General features: G+C 34.3%; 1 protein-coding gene across 1 annotated transcript in view; it reads left to right on the top strand.

Moving 5' to 3' along the window:
• The window catches only part of MEF2C (myocyte enhancer factor 2C), a 124860-nt gene that overhangs the window by 51246 nt on the left and 52248 nt on the right, over positions 1-21366 (top strand). The window contains 1 exon segment of the mRNA XM_056513717.1: positions 10996-11199. Within this exon segment, the coding sequence (XP_056369692.1) occupies positions 10996-11199 (204 nt within the window).

Genomic DNA, 21366 nt, shown 5'->3' with positions numbered 1-21366 from the left:
TTACTTTAATTGTCTTATAGCTTGGAGTTGCAATTGGATGTGAAATATTGAATTGAATGTATTATAAATATTAAGTCAGTAGCTGTTTGAAATTTCCCCATGCTACAATGGTTTCTTTTTGAAGGGAACCTGAATTATTTTGTAATTGATATGACAAAATTTTGCTGTTCATAACATAATTCATACAACAGCTTCAATCTCATCATTTGCTTGCTCAAATGTAGTACTTACAGAGATTTTAGCCCCACTTTTGTCACGAAAATATCTTTAAAGTAGTCAAAAATACTTTTAAAAATAATAAAGATGATAGTCTTCAAATAATTCACAGTAGAGTTTCAAGAATTCCAGAACCAGCTTTCAGAACTAATAATTATAAATAAAACTGTAACACTAGAATACTAACAACTGTTGTGTTAGTGCAGGGAGTGTCTGTCTCACTAGCATTTCTCAGGCTCTTAGAATGACAGAAAGGTTTGGGTTGGAAGAAACGTGGTTCCAACCCTACTGCCATGAGCAGAGACTCCTTCCAGGGCCTGACCTCAAATCCTTCTAAGGAACGGGGCAGCTGCAGCTTCTCTGGTCAGCCTGTACCTGTGCTTCACCACCCCCACAGTAAACAACTTTTTCCTAATGTCTAATCTAAACCTACTCTCTGTCAGCTTGAATACATTCCCCCTGGTCCTGTCACTCCATGCCCTTGTAAAAAGTCCCTCTCCATCTTTCTTGTAGACTCCTCCAGGTGCAGAATGCTGTAGCTAAGCCCCAGCCTTCTCTTTTCCAGGCTGAACAATCCCAATTCAGTTAATGCAGCTTTACAGAAGTTATGTAATTTGCTATTGTGAGGCTGGAGGTATAGATTTACATTATTTTACTTTCCATATTGTAAAACTGGCTTGATTCTGCTTCTCATCTCTATGAATATATTAATGACAATTTTTAAAGTATTTCTGCTGACTTCATCTTGCATTTAGTCCCCTGATTTAAAGCTCAATGAAGCAAATGAAAAGACTTTCATAGTTTCATCAGACTGTGGGATTAGGCTTTTTAATTGTAGTAATATATATGTGATTAAATATAACTGGACTTTTAATAATTGCAGATTGTTGTTTTAACCATTTATATCAGATGGACTCTTGCACAAACCTCATCAGTTCTTAAAATATCATGAAGTATTTCTGCTTTAGCATAGCAAAATCATTTTGTTTCCTAACTTGCACACTACCAGTAATCTTAAAATATTATTAATAAAAAAATCATTTATATTCCTATATTGTCTTCTTATTTAATTATATAAATACATATTTTTTAAAACGGTTAAAAGGTTGCACCAGAAAAAAATGGTAAAAAGTTTTTGATTACTAAAGCTAAGATACTAGTTCAAGCAGAGTTCCACAAAGCCTATTTGTAGCTCTGTTTACAGAGATATTTTCTTTCCACCCCACCAAAAAACATTTGCAAGAACAGCAGCAAGTCATTTGGCTAGAAATGCCTTATTGTTGGTTGCATTCAAACACAGTGTGGTTTCACAATACAAGGCAAGATATGATATACCTGAGTGGTGCATCCTCAGCTGCTCTCAAGCACATAAACCCTCTTCAGTACAGCACACACCAGAAAAATACATGGAACATATCAAATGAGCAGCTACAGCAGTAGTTCTATTAGTCTGTCTCCTCTCCCAGTGCAAAGGTGAATCTATTTGGAAAGCAGAATATTCACAAAAGGGTTCAAGTTGTTACAAGGCCTGGGGAGCAAAATTCTTGTCCTTGTTTTTCCACTCACTTTCCCAGCCTCCTCTGTGTCAGCCATTGAATGGTGTACTTGTTCTCTCTGTGAAACAGCTGTTTTCTTCCACACTACTATCTGCTATAGTAGGAGGCTCCCCTGCTCTTCAAAGTGCTTGTATGAGTGGATTGGGAAGAACAAAAATAGTGTTGATTTCCCCTCAGGAGAATTTCTTCTGAGCAAGTCTAGTTGGTTGGATTTGTGTACTTTAGTGGCCATACTGGTAATAAATGTAAACTCAAACTATCCACAGTCATATTTCTGACTGAAAATATCACAGAAATGTGCAGTTTGAGGGTACAGTCTGCACTTTTCCAAAAACTATTTTAAGCTTCGACTTTTAGAGATAAATTAAAGGGAAACTACTGTAACACAGTCATTAGAGGCTCGGTCCTTTTACCCTGGCCTGCCTAAGAGTTCTCACATTGATTTTAGTGAGTGCAGAATTCAGGATTTTAACTGGGAGGAGCCATTAATTTAATGATGTTTCTTGTGGGCTGCAAGTTGTCTTTTCTAGTTCTCACTGATACCTTGTGGTCACAAGGACAGCAAGAATGTTTGGCTCTGTGAATGATCATGAATTTTCGTTGGCTGGAAAAGTTTCAGGGAAGACAATAAAAAAAATTCCCTTTCACTCTTTTTTGACACATGTAGAAAGAGGATGAATAACTGCCAGGCCTAGAATAAAAGTTTATTTATTTTGTGCAGTTTGGTTCCCACCACAGTATTAAATGGAAATGAAAACTCCCAAGTGAATCTGGTTATAAGCAGCCAATGTGACCAAATATTTTCTTTTTATTCTAGTAATAATTCCTGGATAATACAGTCTTCATAAATGTGGAATGAATCCTTGGTAATATTGTTCAGACCACAGGGTTGTGAGGTTGTGCTAGCCCTGCCAACAGACCATGCAAATAGACTGTGACTGCTTACGTGATATTAGGTGCACCATCAGCAGAATAAATAGCCAAAATGTTAGCATTGACATCTGATGCTAGAAGTTCCTTACTGCTACAAGTTCTTTCTGTAAAAATTTCAATTGAGCAGATTGGAGAAGAATTCTAGCAACATTTCTAGGTTGGTTTAAATAAAGGAAAAGATGGTGGTCACTTGGACAAAATGTGTGAACTTTATTTTGCTGTGTCTTCTTAATTGAAAGAATTAATTCAGCCACCTTTGCTATGGTCAACACATGAAGGAAAAATTATATTCTTCTGTCTCAGAAAAGTCCTTGTATTTTTATCTGTTTTTTTATAAGTGTGAAATATTTTGTTAGTTTTAATGACAGCCTTTTGTGTCTGCTTTAGACAGGGGCCATCTGAAACTTTTTGCAGCCATCTAGACAGGGCTGTCCAGGCCTAAAATAAATAATTGTAATGACATAAATGATATTGTCTTACTGTAATACAGGGTTTCTCATAAAATATCTCATTAAATCCCTGGTCTGTGAGCTAAATCCAGAGCTACATTGACCCAGGAATGAGGGCATAAGACGCAGTGATTTTCTGGTGTGAGATCTGAAACACTCTCTTGCATTTAATCCCCTCTTTTTTTTTTAAATTACTGTTAGGAAATATGAAGCCTTACAGGGTTATGCACCATTTTTTGTCCCTGTGATTTTCTTGCTCATTAGTTTTGCATTTTTTTCCTGCTTCTGAAGAGTCACAATTACAACTGAGTTTGTCATATTTAATGATTCTGAACAGTGTTCATTTCTTTCAATTTGTAATGAGCTGTTGTGGTCTTAACTATTATTAAACACCATACTAAGTGCACATTTCAATATTAAGGTGTTTAACATTGACACACCCTTTTAAAGCATCACATCTGTGTAAATCTGTAGGGTATAACAGTAACAAATACTGTCTGTTTAACTTTTTCATGCCCAGATTTACCATTCTCTAATTTCAGAAAATCTGTGAAGCTGTAAAATGAGAATTACTGAGTTATCAGCTCCACAGAGAACAAATCAAAGCGATATTAAAGAGAGGTTATGGGGCAGGGGAAGAATATCCTGGAAGGAAATTACCATTTGCAGAAAGACCTAGATTTGTTCTACTGACTTTGATACCTAATGCTGCTAGTTTCTAAATTAATTTCAGAAGCATGTATCTATTTTTATCTCTGTTTCAGCTCTATTTAAAAGGAAAGGGTAAGAGACTATTGTCTGAATCAGATGCTTCCCTGTTGAAACAGTGAAGAACCTTAAATATTAATGCTAACATGAGCACAAGATAGATTAAGAAAAAAGAATGCACCTATTTACTTATATTTTGCTCCTACATGGAGCATCCTCATTTTATCCAAGACGTGAGATATCCCCACCTGCCCCCAGGGAAATATTTTCACATAAAAATATAGCTGCTTGACTATGCACCTAAGCATAACTTTTTTGTTCAATTAACCTCAATCTAAAACATCACACGTTTTATCTTTTACATATTTTTATTAATTGCTTACAATGAATTACGTACACATATATACTTGAAATAAAACATTAACATTCGACAGTGGCCTCTGTTTTCCAGAGGTAAAGTTAGATTTCTGGAAGAAAGGAATTGCACTCCAAGTTTTCAAGACTCCTAAATTGTGGTGATCTGTGCAACTCTGGCAACAGTTTTCATGTTATTTCAGACTACCTGAGAAGTAAAACGTCAACAGAGCTACTGAAATGAAACATGAATTTCTAGAATGCCATATTTTAAGGTTAAGTGTGCTTGTATTACAGATTGATGTTCTGAGCATAATTTAGAATGAATTATCATAAGGTAAATATTTAGGTCAAATTACTTTTAATTTGAAGTGTGAGCAAGAAGAGTGCAGTAGTGAATGAGACATCTGCCAACACAGCAGAGATGATAAATAGCACAGAGACAGGCTCAGTCTTGCTGTCTTGCAAGGAATGGTTTAGAAAGCCCTGGGGGAAAAGGAGCTGGAGGTGGGAAGCAGAACTGAAGCCATTGTGGAGAGGAAGAAGTTACACTCTTCCTGTTATGACAGGAAATGCAGACAAATGTGCTTCCTGACCATTTGCTCAGCAGGGAATGAAATATTCTTTGACCTTTACCTTATGAACATTTTAGCAACACAGAACTTATAAACATGTTTTTTTTACTACAAACTTATATTTGTACCTTCCAGAAAGGGTGATAGCATACAAAAAAAAAAAAAAAAAAAAAAAAAAAAAAAAAAGGCAGTTAAGCCAGCTTTTCTGTCTATTGTATTGGCCACTGTGTTTTTGAGATTATCTTTTTTGCCTAAAGTGTATGCATGTCTGTAGATCTGTCTATAAAGGATTTAATCATATCCCTCTGATTCAACAAAAGGAAGTGAAGCACCAAAGATTAGCCTTTATTATTCTTTCATTCCTGTTTGGTCTTAGATCTTAATTAATAAGTTAAAATGAGAAGCATTGATACTGGCTGACCTCCTAATTTCGGAGGTTGCTGTGTCATCTTTAATTAACATATCTTTCAATTTTATTCTTTCTTTTTTTAAACACTAAAAACTTAAGAGATTGGGCATGACTTGGATTTGGACAGATTGAATAGTATCACTTCTCCAAGTGTTTAATCTGTTATTTATGCGCAAAGATTCTAAAAACGTGATGTAACACACAAAATCTTCTTTTTTATAAGGGTTAATCATGAACATTTTATCTGTTATGGCTATAATTTTAGAGTGTCCTCTTAGAACTCCTCTTTATGTGGACTATTCAGCAAGTTATAGCTCAATATGCTTGGGGCTTTCTGGGACAATAGCTCATTTACCAGCATAAATCAATGCTGTCTCACCCCTGTAAGTTATGCTGGAGGGTAATAAGAACATGGAAGCAATCTGCTGAAAGTCTTTCATTTAGTGTGGTATGCCCAACTATTGCTTAAAGGAAGGTTTGTCTGAATCAAATTCTGCACTGGTGCTGTTTGCCAGACCCGTTTGAGAGTCATTGTAAAGATTGTTTCAGCCAGACCTCTTCACATGACAAACAGCTCTAAACAAAAATCAGAGCAAAATAAGATGAAAAAGGGAAGAGAGAATTTTGCAACAGTTTTTGCCTCTCCAGTAGTTATTTGATGTTTCAACAGAATAGGCTTAGGTGCCTGGCAGTGACATTTTAGTGAAGAGCACCCTCTGAATATATATGGCCAAATTGGCCTTATGTTTGAAGTTGGGTAGACTGCTCAAGTAAGACCTCCTGTTTTTCACATTCATCATATCTACTGTGCTTGTTCAAGTCCCTTGTCAGAAATTCAGACATTCCACATGAAATAAGGACAAATAGACAACTTTTTCTTTTTTTTTTTCTAAAACATGGCACTATTATCAGATCTTTCTGTGCATCAGTGATCCCTCTTCTTTACCTGTTTAAAGGCAGGAGATGTATTTGGAAGGCATTTTGTGAAAATGCCATTTCTCTCATTTTCATATGTCAGCAGCTATGTATCTGCATCTTCAGGACAGTTAGAAGTAAGGAGAGCACTGATATTCTGACACTGTCTGGACTGAATCCCTTGAAACATCCTGGGACTGCCACTTGGAAAACGTGAAGTGTTAGCACACATACTGTGACTATTAGTGACAAATACAGAGTGATGTTACAGTTCAACCTCTCACAGTTTGTGAGATTTCAGAAAAAAATTACTAGGAAAGCCTGAATTAAAACTAAAACTAAACTAAACTGAAGTAAACTGATCCCAAACCATCTCCCAGCGAAAAAAGAGACAATGATCACATGGCAAAAATTATAGACAGTATCCTGAAGGCTGTACTCATTAAATAAGAATATTTGTGGATGCTTCTGTTTCTTCACTGATATATAAAAATCTATAAGTATAAAATTGTTCTTACAAATATACCCAATGAAAGACTATTTCCAGTGTCTAATATCCCCATATACAAACTCACACAGTTAAATTAAAATCTCAGCAGATGAGAGACAATACCTTCTAATTTATATAGATTAAGTAAATTCAACTTAATAGTGATTAAACAAGTCTTCTCTGTACCAAATTGCCTTCTCAATTGATCATATCACTGTGTGACATGCACACTTGAATTCAGCTGTTTACAGCTTCACTTGCAGATACAGCCTGGGCCATTTGAAAGCTGTTTCCATGGATCCAAAGAGCCAGAGTTGAAGCTGAAAATCACCCTTTTAACAATTCTCTTTTTTCGATGCCTTTCTTTTAACATGTTTCGCCTTTAGTTAGAACTTCATCCAAAATACATAGAAGGCTCACCTTCATTTTTATCAAGGAAATTCAAAGTCCACCATAAGTATTTTACAATTAAGTAAGGTCTTGTTTAGCTCACACCATACAAAGTCATCAGCATTAATGCTTATTCATAGACACAAATGCTTCAGACTTCAGTAACCTACCTTCTCAATACCACCATTCTTATTAAGGGGACAATTACATTTAAAATAAATAAATAAAAATTAAATAAGTATAATAACTATAGTTCTAAGATAAATATAAAAGACTAGTAGGTTTTGAATTAATAGAAAGTGATATAATTAGGTTATTTTTGGTAGGATTAAGAAATAATTTTGGTGATCTCCACACCCTGCTCTTTTTGCAATGTATATAAAACAATGCATTCAAGCATCTCATTTTATGAGTATTTAGAAACTGTATCATTGTTGAAAATCTCGTATTTTATATACACATGCTTAAAAAGATTTTAAAGTTCATTGGATATTGGCTTCCAGTCTTTCACTTTCCACTCCACTTTAATTTTTCATAATTTTCACCCTGTCATTATAAAATATTCTATTCCAAAAGGATGTCCTGTTTTGCTTATCCTTCTCCTAAAGAGAAGTAGATTTGTTAACTGAAAAACCTGCAAATTAGCAGTGATTTAGATAGTGGGGATAACTAAACATATGTTGACTAATATTGTCAGGAAATAACATGCAGTGATTTGATTCTTGCTGCTGAAAAAGCCTAAATGTTACAGAGATCTTGAAATGTATGCATTTTTTGGGGGTGTCTTATTTGAAATATGATGATGAATTTTCTCATTGTATGAATGTTTTCCTTCAGTGTCACTAGTGTTGTTTATGTCATATGACAAAGTGACATTATCTGTTGTTATATGACACTAACAAGATTGAGCACTTTGAGCACAAATTATAATTATAAGGCTATGTGCATGCATTAATTTTTTGGTGATGTAGCTAGAGTTTGTAGCTGTATGTAGCATTTTCATGCCAATGTGACTGTCTTGTTCATTCTCAGCACTGAGTCAGTTCAAGTGTAATCAGAACTTTTTGAGTGTAGGTTCCACAGTGCCTTCTAAGAAAGACAAAGAAATTAATGTCAACTGGACAAAAGAGAACAGAAGTATTTTATAATTTATGTAAATTTTATCACTCAACAAAACTTTTTCAATATTAGAATATTATCTTCTACCTTAGAGAATATTAATTAGATGGTTTTTAATTTTAATATTTTTTAGTGGGGGCAAGAATTGCTAACATAGCAAATGGTGAAAAAATTGAACAAGTAAAGTTAAATATTTGATATGCTGTTTACTTATATTGTTTACAAAAGTATTTTAGCATATGGACTATTCATCTTCCTTATGTAGCCATATAGAAGAATGTATGCAAAAAATATAATTTTGATTTTTAAATGGCTGGAAAAGTGTTCATAATTTTTTCTGAAGTTATTGACATGACGTTTGACTATATTTTCACATATTTGACATAATATTTCATTATACATTTGAAAAGTTCTCTATTATAAACTGTTATAAAGCATAATAAATTTACATCTATGTATATGTATTATGTATGTGTAAAATACTGTGAATGACATATTCAAAAATTAAAATTCCTAATCAGAAGTAGTGAAACAGTAGTTGATGCAACTGCTTTTAATTCTTTAATTATCAGTTGAAGAAGGCATTAGCTAGTTGATTTAGAAAATGTTAGAAAGATCAAGAAATTAAAACCAAATTCAGTGCAATTAAGATTATATATTAAAGAAAGAGAAAATTAAGATCTATGTTATTTATTCTTCTGGTTTGTGGGGTTTTCACTGTCCATAAAAAGTAACTCTAACCAGTATCATTTTGGTGATAAGTATTATGAATTAAATAACTTCTGTGCAGCACAGCTGGGTGGTTTTTCAAAATGTTAAGGGGTTTTACCTAACAGTAAACACAAACAGTGTCTTTAAGGACATGCTGGGATGGACTTTAATGGTGAAAAGCATGCTAAATTCAGAGACATCACACCTGCAGCACTGTGGTAAAAAAGTTGATTGAAGGGCATGTTAGATTCAGAAAAATATGTTTAATCAGTACATTTTATTTTCTGTATCATTAATTATTTCTAAAACAAGCTTATATATATATATATATACGCATAAATATATGTGTGTGTATTTTTCAACCATTTCATTGCATTTTTCTATAATCAGAAAAACAATTAAAGGAGTATTTTGAAGACAAGGATTTTATTTTTATTACTTTTCCTACTATTATATTATTATTTAGAATTTGGGTGAAGTTTTGTTACCTACCTTATTATTCATTCCAAATATCAAAAGCCATGATAAACAAATTTAGAAAGAAATAACTTTGTCAATTATGGAACTTGAGACCAGCGCTGTAGAAAGTGGGTTTTTATAAAATGTTTGAATAATTGTATTTAATGGCAGTATATCTTTTCTTAACAATATGTTGACAGAGACTAAAATTATTTTAATTAAAATGAAAGGAATAACATTCAGTATTCATTTGGGAGAATAAGTGTTCACAGCACGGACACAAAGCCTCATCTTTCTGAGACAGTCTAGCAAATAGGGATTAGCAATAATTAAAAAGTCATGTTTTCCTTGGCCTGACATGTTGGGATTTTAAGGTGGTCTGGGATTGCCTTAGCACTAACTTGCATTAGAAGTGTGATAAGTTAAAACAACATCTATATGAATCACAGATAGAAAAATCTTTGATCATCATAAATGTGCAGAGTTGCTGCTGTTTATGGGTATATAAGGGATGGTAGCAACAAATGTAGAAACAAATGTAGACCAATAACTTGGTTATGTGCCTGTCCTTGACATACCAAGTACCTTGACCATGTGGCAAATTAATTACAGTCTTAGCAAAACCATTTTTGTCTTAAAAATTCCTGTCAATGAAAATTATTTAAAAGAAATTGCACAAATGAAGAAACAGAGGAGAAAAATTCAACCATACAATTAGCTTAAACAGCTCTTAGTAGTTTCTTATTTCAAGTCACGTGTCTTACTGGAACTTGTAACCTAGTGCTGAAAAGCAGACAAAAAAATTGTTTGATATGCAGGTCTTTCATTGTCAAAACAGTCCCTGTGGAAAAATAATGGTTTTCATAGAGAATAATTATAATTTTCATACTGCCTGGATTTTGCATTATGTAGGGGCATTAGTTGGCCTACTGAGAACTTGCAAGAACATCTCTATTTCTTTCCTGTATAATAGGAGCTAAAGCCATTTGTACTAAAAGTGCCAGTTCATATTCCTCAGCATATGGCTTGAAATGGAATAAAATATGATATGTGTATGTTCAGAAAAGACTTTCTTTCAAAGGCAGCTATTTTCTTCTTTCATGCTTTAAAATTCTCATTTCTCACAAGTGGGATTTTTAACACTAGATATTTCTTTAAAAGTAGCTTGAATGTGTTTATTGAGCAGTGTATCTCTTTTGCATTACTTAAAAGCTTATGAAATAATTTCTTTGCTTCAAAACTAGCAGGAGTTGGGGGGCTTGAAATCAAAGTTAATTGCTATCAGAATTAAAAAAAACAGAATTGGCTGCACTTGTTCAAAGTATTTACAGCTGCTAATCTGAGGTGCATTTTGGAAATGTTGATGGGAAGATGTGTGCAATCTCAAGGATATCTGAATTTAAAAGTTAAAGTTGCAGTATCAACACATCATATCACCACTAAATGAAAATCCCCCATGGTCCTTACCTATAGCTCAAGTTTCATGTGGTGATAATTAGGTATCTCTCCCTTGTGTACTACATACAACACACACATATATATTCTATTTTGGAACTGCATTTATACTTATTAATTTGTTTTCTGAGCATCTTCAATTTAAAAACAAGTTGTCACACATTATAGTTCAGAAAAAATGGAGAAAGACTACAGAGAGCAACTTGTGGATTTCTCATGGACCTTTTTTGCTTTTTTTTTTTTTTTTTTTTTCCAGGTGACTTTTACAAAGAGGAAATTTGGGTTAATGAAGAAGGCTTATGAGCTTAGTGTTCTGTGTGACTGTGAGATTGCTCTAATCATCTTCAACAGCACCAACAAGCTGTTCCAGTATGCCAGCACGGATATGGACAAAGTGTTGCTGAAATACACCGAGTACAATGAGCCACACGAGAGCAGAACAAACTCAGATATTGTTGAGGTAAGTGTTTGTGCTTTGCTCTGAGGTGGAGGTGCTCCAAGCAGATTATGCCTCCAAGTGGCATAGCAGCAGGAGAGCAGAACAGGTGTATTGGTTGGAGCACTAGAGGTGATGAGGCCAAAGCTGCAGGAAATCCATGTCTTTTGTGAGCAGTTTTTATCCAAGTCTTGCAGAAACTTCTGCAAAGGGATTTCTGGCTCCCTGTTGTGCTGGTTTGTCACTTTGTCCCATGCCTTGACCACTACCCACCAGCTGAATCTCCTGCTTGTCTCCTGTTCTTACCCAGAGACAGGCTGTCTGCAAAACATTGGGTACTTTTTCCTCCCAGTACAAAATTTATAATACTGTCTGTCCAGGTGGAATTAAGAATGCAGTGTAAAAGGTGTGGAAGAAGATTTAGAACCATTTGTTGGTGGAATTTGATTGATTTGTTTAGCTTTTTGATTGTTTACAGAGGGCATCTAATAAAATGAAAGAAAAGTTGATTCATAATCTGCAGAGCAAAAATACATCAGCTATTCACACAGAATATTGTGACCATAATATAATAGTCACAGTATCAAAGCAATAGTGTCAGAATGTAAGAAACGCTGTTTATTTTTTTTTTATTATTTTAAGGAGCAATTATTATTCACAATTACTGAAAATTATTAAGTTAAATTTAAGATTTTAAAATTTAAGATGCTAATTTTTGTAGAAAAGTCAGCTTACTTTTCAATTACATTTGGATTCAAGCCATGCAAAATACATAAAGCCTTCATTGATTTTGTTGTTCATAACAAAGCACTCATATCTTGGACTCATATCTAAAAATGGGTTTTGTTACCTATCCAACTTCTGTTTTTAAAGCACATGACTGATCTAATGGTATCAATTAAAAACATAGTAGAAGGATGAAGACCTGTCTCAAGGCTTAGTGAAAATTTACACCTGAATATGTTGGCATACATACGTAGTTTACTCCACAACTTTACAAAGTTAGTTTCAGATTTTTGAATGATCTGGATGTTGTCTGAAATGAGACTTTGATCTTTTTGGAGTCTTCACCAGGACTGGTCATGTTTTTGAAATTAGCAACGTGAGATAGTGAGTTATTTATATATAAAATATTTTAAAAGATAAGTTCTGCATAATTAAAATCATTAAATTTGTTACAAAGAGTCACCTTAGACGGGCAAAGACTGCACACAGGAATATATATCAATTCTCTGCCCATCGTTATGTCAGTATCTAGGAAGTTACTGTTTTGTTTCCCTCCTTATTTCCCCCAGATTCTCCCTCCATTAGAAGAGGGCGAGGTTCTGACAGCAGAAAAAAAACATTTAAATGAGTTAAGATGAGGAGAAAAGTGCATAATTTCTTCCTCCTCTACATCATCTCTTTTCCTCTCTTACTTCAAATCTTTTGTATAGACATGGAGCCTTTCCTGTCACCTAGACCTGGGATGCCATGTCCTGTCCAAAAGATTTCAAATTCTATGCAAAATAAAGTCCTGTCCTCTTTTAGAGGCAGAAAGCCAGAATATTTTTAGCAGAAGAGTTTCCTGTGATATCTTTACTCCTTCCTGCAGGCTTTTGTGTGGAAATAGGTGGAAATACAGCCAGGGATTTATTGCTTGCTTTACAACGAATGAATACTTTTTATCATGAGGACTATGGTTTTCCAAGGAACTTGAATGAAAACTTAAAATTTCAAATAATGTTGAAATTTATATGAAGAGAACTCACTGCACCAGTAAAATCCCTTTCTGCATAAACAGTGGGCCAGTTTGGATAGACTTATCAGCAGTTTTGCATGCAGATGTGTAATTTTCTGATTATACCCAAGTTTGAGGGGCAACTCTTTTCACTTTTCAAAAAGGAACAAAATAAAAGTGGGTAACTGAGATAAATATTATTTAAATTGAACAATAGGCATAGAATTCCAAATAAAGTGAATGTTCTAGCAGCTCTGAGTTTGATTTTCTGTTACATTTTTCTACGTTCTGCCTGCAACACAAAATACTTAAACAATGTCAATACTGGTACAGTTTCAGAATCCAAGGAGTCCTATTCCAGCACATAGGTTTTGAACAAGAATTCCATGTTATCACGCCTTTAATGGATAATGAACATCACAGTTACAAGTACAGTAGAGGATAGAGATTATGAAAATATGCAATGTGATAAATGGTCTGACTCTTAGTGTAGTTTGGGTATATTTTTAGGTACAGGATATAAATCTGCCACACATTTAAGTATTTTAACTGATCAGTTAAACTGACTGCATTATACATATTTTCCTTGTAAGGAGACCCTCTTCTTTTCCTTTTCAGACAGCTAGATTTCATAAGGACAATTTTTTAATCTTATTCTTCCAGAGCAATCAACAGCAGCTGAGAGTAAGACAGTATTATTAAATCTGAGCATTTTTAACTAAATGTCTATTCAATAGCTATATTTCAGCAGAAGACAAGGGAATAGCTGTGCTCATAGACTTCTGCACAGTATTTGAGAAAGAAAACTTTTTTATATGAAAATTGAAATATACCTGTCAACCGTATAAAGGTCTTTAATATAGAATCCAAGTTATGTTCACATTCAGTTATTTAGTTATTTTTAAGTTCTGCTAGAACTGTGTTATCAGTCATTAAAATGTAGTGTAACTTCTTTGAACTATCTATATTCAAAGAAAATTAAAAGAGCTCTCTAATATGTAGTTAATTACTTTCAAGTTAAGTCACAGCTATTCAAATAGAAAAACTACATAATTTTCATGTAGATCTGGCTAAAGCTGTTAATTTTACTAAGCAAATGTTTTCAATGTAATTAGTGGGATTAATTATATTTAGCATTTCTGAAAAAGTGAGTCTTCAGGCTATAACCTGTTACTTAAAGTATCAGAGGAAAACAAGATCATATCACAACAAACATCACACTATTTTTTAATGGAAAATTGGTTCCATCCAACTTACAGGTATATGATATCAATAAATCTATCTTGATAAAAAATGGAATGCTAATAGTTAAGAAATTGTAAAGGCCAGAAGTCAAACATGTGCTCATGAAGGAGAAAATATAAGCATCCTACACACAGATTTATCCATTTCAAGCAACAGTGAGAATTATTGTGAGTCTTACCAAAATTTGCATGGAGATGTACATTAATTCTGGGAAAGAAACAAACCAAACAAAAAAAGCCAACAAAACAAAACCAATCAAACAAAAAAGTTACCTTCTGAAACTTCTGTTTAGCATTATCTGGATTCTTAAATTCGAAGCCGTTATGTCCTCACCACCAAACTACTCATACCAAAGTCATTCATTCAATTTTCCTTCAGTTAAAAAGGGAGCATTAGTTGCTGGATTTAGTAATTTCTTTTAAGGAGCAGCAGAAACTTTGATGAGTTCATTCAAAGCAGAGGAGAAATATAACATTTCATCTTTATGCTAACCTCCAAGTGTGTGTGTAAATTCCAGCAAATATATTCAGCATGATTGTATAAGACTGGGCAATAACTTACTTTTGGCAATAAGGAAATGGGGAAGGAAAAATGTCAGGATTTTACAACAGTAAGTACATGCATTATGCATTCTTTGGATTTATTAGAAGAGATCCTTTCCTTGTTTCTATAAAACAGAAGCGGATGTAACACAATTTATTTTAGTGATTCCTCACTGCCACACTGCTGTGATTAACAAGAATCCAGTTCTGAAACACTGTAAGCTCACAATATAGGAGCTCAGGAAGGACCTCAGCCTCAGACTGAAGGGGACAGGCTTCAGAGCAGGAATATGGGGAAATGTTTTTCTGCAAATGTAATTGAAAGTCTAATCATTTTACTGAAATCTGCTTTGATTCTACAGCCAAGCCATCAAGACATTGTTGATTTAAGGTGAAACTTCCTGCCTGTTTTCTCTCTCACTGGCTTTTTTTTCCTTTTCATTTCTTTCATGTCAAAGCATCAGCTACTGTCTCAGCTTTAGAAGACCTCTAGTGAATTTTCACTAACTCTTGGTTTTGATTCAGTTTCTGGTATACTGAATTTAGTATGCTGAGCCTTGCTCTGTGTGCACATAAATCATTCCTCCACAAATCACTGACTACTTTTTCTTTCAGCTCTTTATAAACCCCCAATCCATCAATTTCTTTGACCCTGCTTCTATTACTGTCCCTCTTTCTCCAGCTGACTTCTCTTCATCTGCTGATTCAGTGGTCACTAACTTTAGTTCAAGCTCTCCTACTAGGTCAGCCCTTTCAAATTCATCCCATTAAACATATCTTCCATTTTCAGACAGGCATCCATCCATCTCCTCAGTACCCCTTTACCATACCACTAATCACTAGTAGAGAAAAAAGCAAAACACAGACTTCATTAATCTTTTTCTTTGCTAACTGAGGTTCTATGTCATGAATGCTAATCGTCCACCAAATACCTTAATTTTGCAAAGTTCACTGAATAAAACCATTAATTTGTATGCAAGCACACACATCTGTCTGATTTTGCAGGTCTCCATTACCTTACAAAAAATTTTCCCATGAGCTCAGCATCTTTTATGAAATCTCTCTCCTAATACCTGTTTTTTAATCTATCTTTTTCTGGTACATATCTTCTGCTTTATTTCTCTCTCTCCCTTTTTTTTTTTTTTTTTTTTTTTTTTTTTTTTAATCAAGTGTTAGAAGATTTCATGGTCCTCGATATGGATTTTTGCATATAGAAAGATAACAGCTCCTGCAATATACTGTCATATCTTTCTGCTTCAATAAAACCTTAACCTCATCTGGCTTCTCATCTTTACATTGTCTTACTCTGTTAGGGACTGATTTTCCATTACACTTGATGGTCCTCCATCCTCTTTTGCCTTCACTTTCTCATGGAAGTTAGGTAAGTTGGAAAATTTTAATTGGGTGAATTTTTGCTTTTAGTGGTAGTGAAGGCTTCATCAAGAATTATTATGAAGTATTCTATGGTGTAAATTATTTTAGGGACATTGTAATGAGGTTGCAGGTTTCCCAGGGAAAAACAAAACAAAAAAGTAATTCTAATTTGCAATAATATATAATATTTTAAAATAATTTTTACATTATAGATTATTTTTCATGGAAAATGAGATCTAGGATTGTCTTTTTAACTTGTTTTGCATAGGGTCACATATGTTCATTCTCTAGCAACTGTGGGTGAATTGACCTTTCATAGAGTATTCTCCCTTTTCCAGTGGACTTCTGTACTTGGTAAAGGACAAGAGTTTGAACATAGGAAAAGAAATGTGCTCCATTTGCAGTTGCATTTTCCCCTAAGAAGGGAGGTTCTGAACATGTGAGATTCTCCCTGAAGATTGCTCATCCTTTATGTTTTACAGCACATGGAGAAATCTTCACAGACCTTAACGTTAAGATAGCAAGGAACAAATACCAAGCCCTGTAGGGTGGTGGAATTCAGAAAATTTTTATTGTGTGCTTTTCTGCTGGTTGAAAGAAGCATTGTTACTCTGAAAAAAATACGTCTATGACAACATACAATTAGTCATAGCAATTTATTCTTCCATGATTTGTAGAAAAGCTAGTTTGAACTGAGAATCCAGTTGTTTTTAATATTGCCAGCCACAACGTGTTAATTGGCATACTTTTAAATCTCCTGGAGGGGCATGAGAGTTAAAACTTAGTACAGTTTTAGCACATTAGAAGGTTGGAGTTGATGAGAATGGCACTCAGGTGGCCATGGGCAGTATTTGTGCCAGAGAGGAATCCTACAGTCCTGTTTTGCTCATGGAATTACTGCACTTTATCCCATCAATCCTTACAGTTGTGCTGTGGGTCCAGTAGCACATCAGGATTAGTCACTTGATGTGGAAGTTCTGAATGAGAAGAGAAATTTTCTTCTGTCAATTATTTCTAAAGGTCACAGAGCTAATGACTAGCTAGGAGGTTAATTAGATTCTGAAAGCCTCTTCATATCAATTAAGACTCTTATCTGTATATTTGTAGTAAATAAGCCCATACGACTTTCTAAATGTTCTCTTTTTAGGAAAACTAAGGCAACTGTTGTAGCTTGTTTAATGCAATAAGTGCATTTTTTTCTCATGTCACCATAATATAATATTGCATATAAACAAGCTGTGAAATACACATCAAGTCAGGTCTTGATCTGCTGAAATCAGAGGATTTCTTTCAGCTAACATGGGCTGAAGATCTGGGACAGTATGGAAAGTAAGCCTGTATGTAAGAAAGGTTATTCAGGGTGATCTAAAGACAGTACAGTGTATTGGATACTGCCCTGGACTAGGACTCATGAGACTTGGGTTTTATTAATAGCTTTGCCAAATACTGTTTTGTGACCTTGGGTAAGTCACATTTCCTCTTAGTGCTTCAGTTTCACTATTTGTGAAATGGGGATACCATTATTGATTTCCTTTGTAAATTGGTTGAAGACCAGTTGCCTAAAAACCAGCTAATGTTACTAGTTTCACAGGACAGATATTTGGAAAGAGTCAACAGGCCAAAAAATTTCCTCTGGAATACTATTTGTGCTTTTTAAATGCTGTTGTCTTTTTTTCATTTTTAGAAAGCACAAACCAAATCATCACTGCCAGCATCATGTATGACAAAACCATAGGACTGAATTCAAGATCTTCAGCATTTTTCCTTTGGTCTTTGTTTGCCAACTGAGCACTGAGCCTTTGGAAAATGTGTTTGTAAATTAATGTCCTCATGCAAGTTTTTTCTGTGTTTTTTTCTAACCATGACTGGTTAAAAAAATCTCAGAGGGAAAAATATCTTGGTTCCAAAAGTACTATAAATCTGTCCATTTTATCAATCTTCATTTTTTAAATTTCTTTAGAAATGCCTCTTTTCTAAACAAAATCTGGCGTTCTTACCTAATATTATTTATCAATCAATTTGGGATTCATGTAAATAGTGCCTGTTACAAGACTTCAAGAAGAAGTTCAAAGCTGGAAAACTGTGTATGGCAATTCTATTCCATCCAAAGAAGTCCCTCAGTGGATTTGCTGTTCCAGTCAGTTCAAGTGTCCAAAGTAGTCCTTCTACTGCACTCATTAGGTAGTAATTTATTCCCTTCCTCCCACATATCCTCATGAGATTTTTGACTCTTTATCTTCCCAGGCTATTTTCTAGCTCTCCTTGATAGTTCTGTATCTCCTTGTTACTCTGCATTTAATAAGTCAGGGACTTTAGTTGCTATGTAATCTAGAAGAACAGTAGAGGGTTTCCTATATTCCAAATTAATTTTGTAGGGAAACTGCAGCTAGGGGAAAGTTGCACAATGAGTTTTTTCATTTTGTTTAATCTCAAAAAAAAAAAAAAAAAAACAAAAAAAAAAAAAAAAACCTTTTCCATGATGATTTTCCATGATGATTTATTTCAGCAAGGGTTTGGTTAATGTGAAACATAGTTTGTAATCCTAATGTATCTCAAGTGAAAGTAAAGCCAGTCACTCAAAAGCTAATTTTCTGTATGTAGAAGAAGAGAGAAGGGACAGAAAAAAATAAAATTGATCCAAAGCGTAGGGTACATCAGAAGCCTCTTTTGAGTATTTAGGGAGTGATCTGGACCTCCTGTTTTAACCTTTTTGAGGATCATGTCATTTTATTTTTTCATTTTTTCTTTTGTTGTTTTTTAAGAGATTTTTAAATATATTAATAACTTAGTAAAGTTTTTTGAAAGATTTTTGCAAAAATGCTGAAGTTATGAAAGTGAAAAATATGTGCAGAATATAAACATGTTTCAAACTTTTCGTTCTTCCTTTTTTTTTTTGTCAAACTGGAATCTTAAAGCTGCATTTCTTAGAGCAAGGTCTATTTCACAGATCACTCTTTTTTTCTCCAAAATATGATATATCTGGCTAAGGAGCTGGAAATATCTTACATGCTTGTGTAACATTCTCAGACCTTAATAGCTCCAAAGTTTTATCCCCATCTAGTCACTGGGGAAAGTTCTTTGCTTTGTAATCACTGTTTCACATAGTAACAGCTTGTTGTATTTTGGTCCTTTTGCCAGAGGGTAGGTTTATTTTTAAATCCCTGAACTCTGAATTTTCTTTATTTTTTCAAGATTGGAAGCAGCTGAAATGCCCGAAGTTACAGGTTGAAGGGCTTGCTTCACAACATGAGATGGGAAACCTTGTTCCCTCCTCTTTGTGTTTTTCTTTTTAAAAAATTTTTTCCTAACAATGTCTCTTAACTGATATTTGTCTAAAAATAGAACGCTGTCTCACTAAAAATAGCCTGGCACTAAGTCTTGCCAAGGAAAATGGAGAGGAATAGGCGTGGAATAGAAGGCTGAGTAATCCATCTCTATTCATTCACCAATCCCTTTGAGAATGCAGGAGATGATAAAGTGCCCTCAAAAAACCACAGGCCTGACTTGCTCTCTGCAGACTCCTAGGTGCCAATAAACATTTTAGCCCAAGGATATACTTTTTTTTTTTTCTCCTCATGGATCATAAACACTTTCTGAAAGACAAGGCTTTGTTTCACAGAAACGAACTTGCTGTCAAAAATAGCTGCCTTTCCTAAGATCTTTTTTTTTTTTTTTTATTTTCCACATATTTTTTAATTTAAGATAAGCAATGACTACAGTGTTCTGTCAAGAATTACCATGAAATGTCACATATCTAGCATGAATGAATGAAAAAATAGATGCTTTTCAATGATTTCATGTGCCCTCAAAACTTCACGTATCAGTTAAGACAGAAAAATTTATTACTCTGATTTAGAGAAGTAAAAACAAATCAGTAGACATTTTTTATTTCACTGAAAAATCAAATGTTAGCTGCAGAGCATTTCTGCAGATATATACATTTTTTAATTTGTATTGTTCTGAAACTCAAATTTCACCAAGAGAATGTGGAAGATTGGAATAGAAAAGGGCATGATCTAATTTACTCAAAAATAAATCTGTTGAGAACCCTGCAAGACAGGAACTTTTCATTTGAAAAGCAGTCAAATTAGAGAAAGTCAACCTTCTTCTATACTTCATTTTTTCATATCCATTGTAGTATTGCAGTGTGAGATAACAGTAGTACTACAGAGCAGAATAAACACCAGGAAGGGTTGAGCACGTTATTTAAAACAAGAATGTGTGTTGTTGTTCTGTAAGGAGTTTTTTGCATTTTGGTTTTTAGTTGTTTTTTTTTTAACCTGAATAACCTGGGCAAACAGCAACAGGGTGTGGAATCACCAGTGCAGTTCACAGGGTTACTTGAGCCTGAGTATTGTTTTGTTCAGTTCCTGTAATGCTGCTTGTGATAAGATTCTGGAGAATATGAAGGATGATAATTGATGGAAAGGGACTAAAATCACTCCAAAAAGAATCAAGGTCCTCGTGTTTGGTTACATCAACTCTTCTGGTCCCCTTCCCCCTCGTAAAGCATTTTGTCTTCTTGCATGTTGGCTCCCTCTGCTCTTTGTAATGGAGGCAGGCCACAAGTGATTCCTTTATGCAGTACACAGGCTGTTATTGTGTCTGTGTGGTGTATTAGTAACTACCAAGGCTGAATTCTACTATTGTGTCTTCACTTCAAGCACAGAAAAATAGGACACACTACCCTGCATTACCATTTTCAACCTAGATAGTGAGCTACTTATAGCTGGGTTTCAGACACAAAAGCTTTTGTGAGCAAACCCATTTTTAATTTTCATCATTAAAATATTCCTGCTTTGTAAGGCAAATACAAAATGTGATTATTTACCCAGATTCATACGCAGCAGTGATACTGACTAGTGTAAAAATACTACATATTCTCTTACATCACAACTATCTTTAATAAAAATTACTGACCTTGCCCTCTTTTGCCCCTGAGATTTTTTATTTCATTGGGTTCCTATAAGCTCTTGACTATTCTTTGTTAAATCAGCATAGAAGATTATGTAACTCTGAGTTTCAAGCACAGTTTTTATATGCTTACACATGAGCAAGGGGTTTTTTGATATACAAATGTTTCCAGATGTGGGGCCCAGGCTCATCAGGTTAAAAGAGCCCAATGGTATCAAAAGCCAAAAAATTCTGCTATGCAAAGCCCACTACTCAGGTTTTATCAGGTCTCTAATTATAGCCTAGAGATGTCAATGGGAGTGTTCTGACTAAATTCACATCTGCCTTTTTCTGTGTTTCTAACACAGAAAAAACTTTCTACAGATTCTGCCTCCTTTTGCAGTGAGCAATACTAGA

This window comes from Oenanthe melanoleuca, chromosome Z (genome assembly GCF_029582105.1).
Source record: "Oenanthe melanoleuca isolate GR-GAL-2019-014 chromosome Z, OMel1.0, whole genome shotgun sequence".
In the NCBI taxonomy this organism is placed as follows: Eukaryota; Metazoa; Chordata; class Aves; order Passeriformes; family Muscicapidae; genus Oenanthe; species Oenanthe melanoleuca.
Note: the sequence above shows the minus strand (reverse complement) of the source record. Positions and strands in the feature narration are given on the sequence as shown.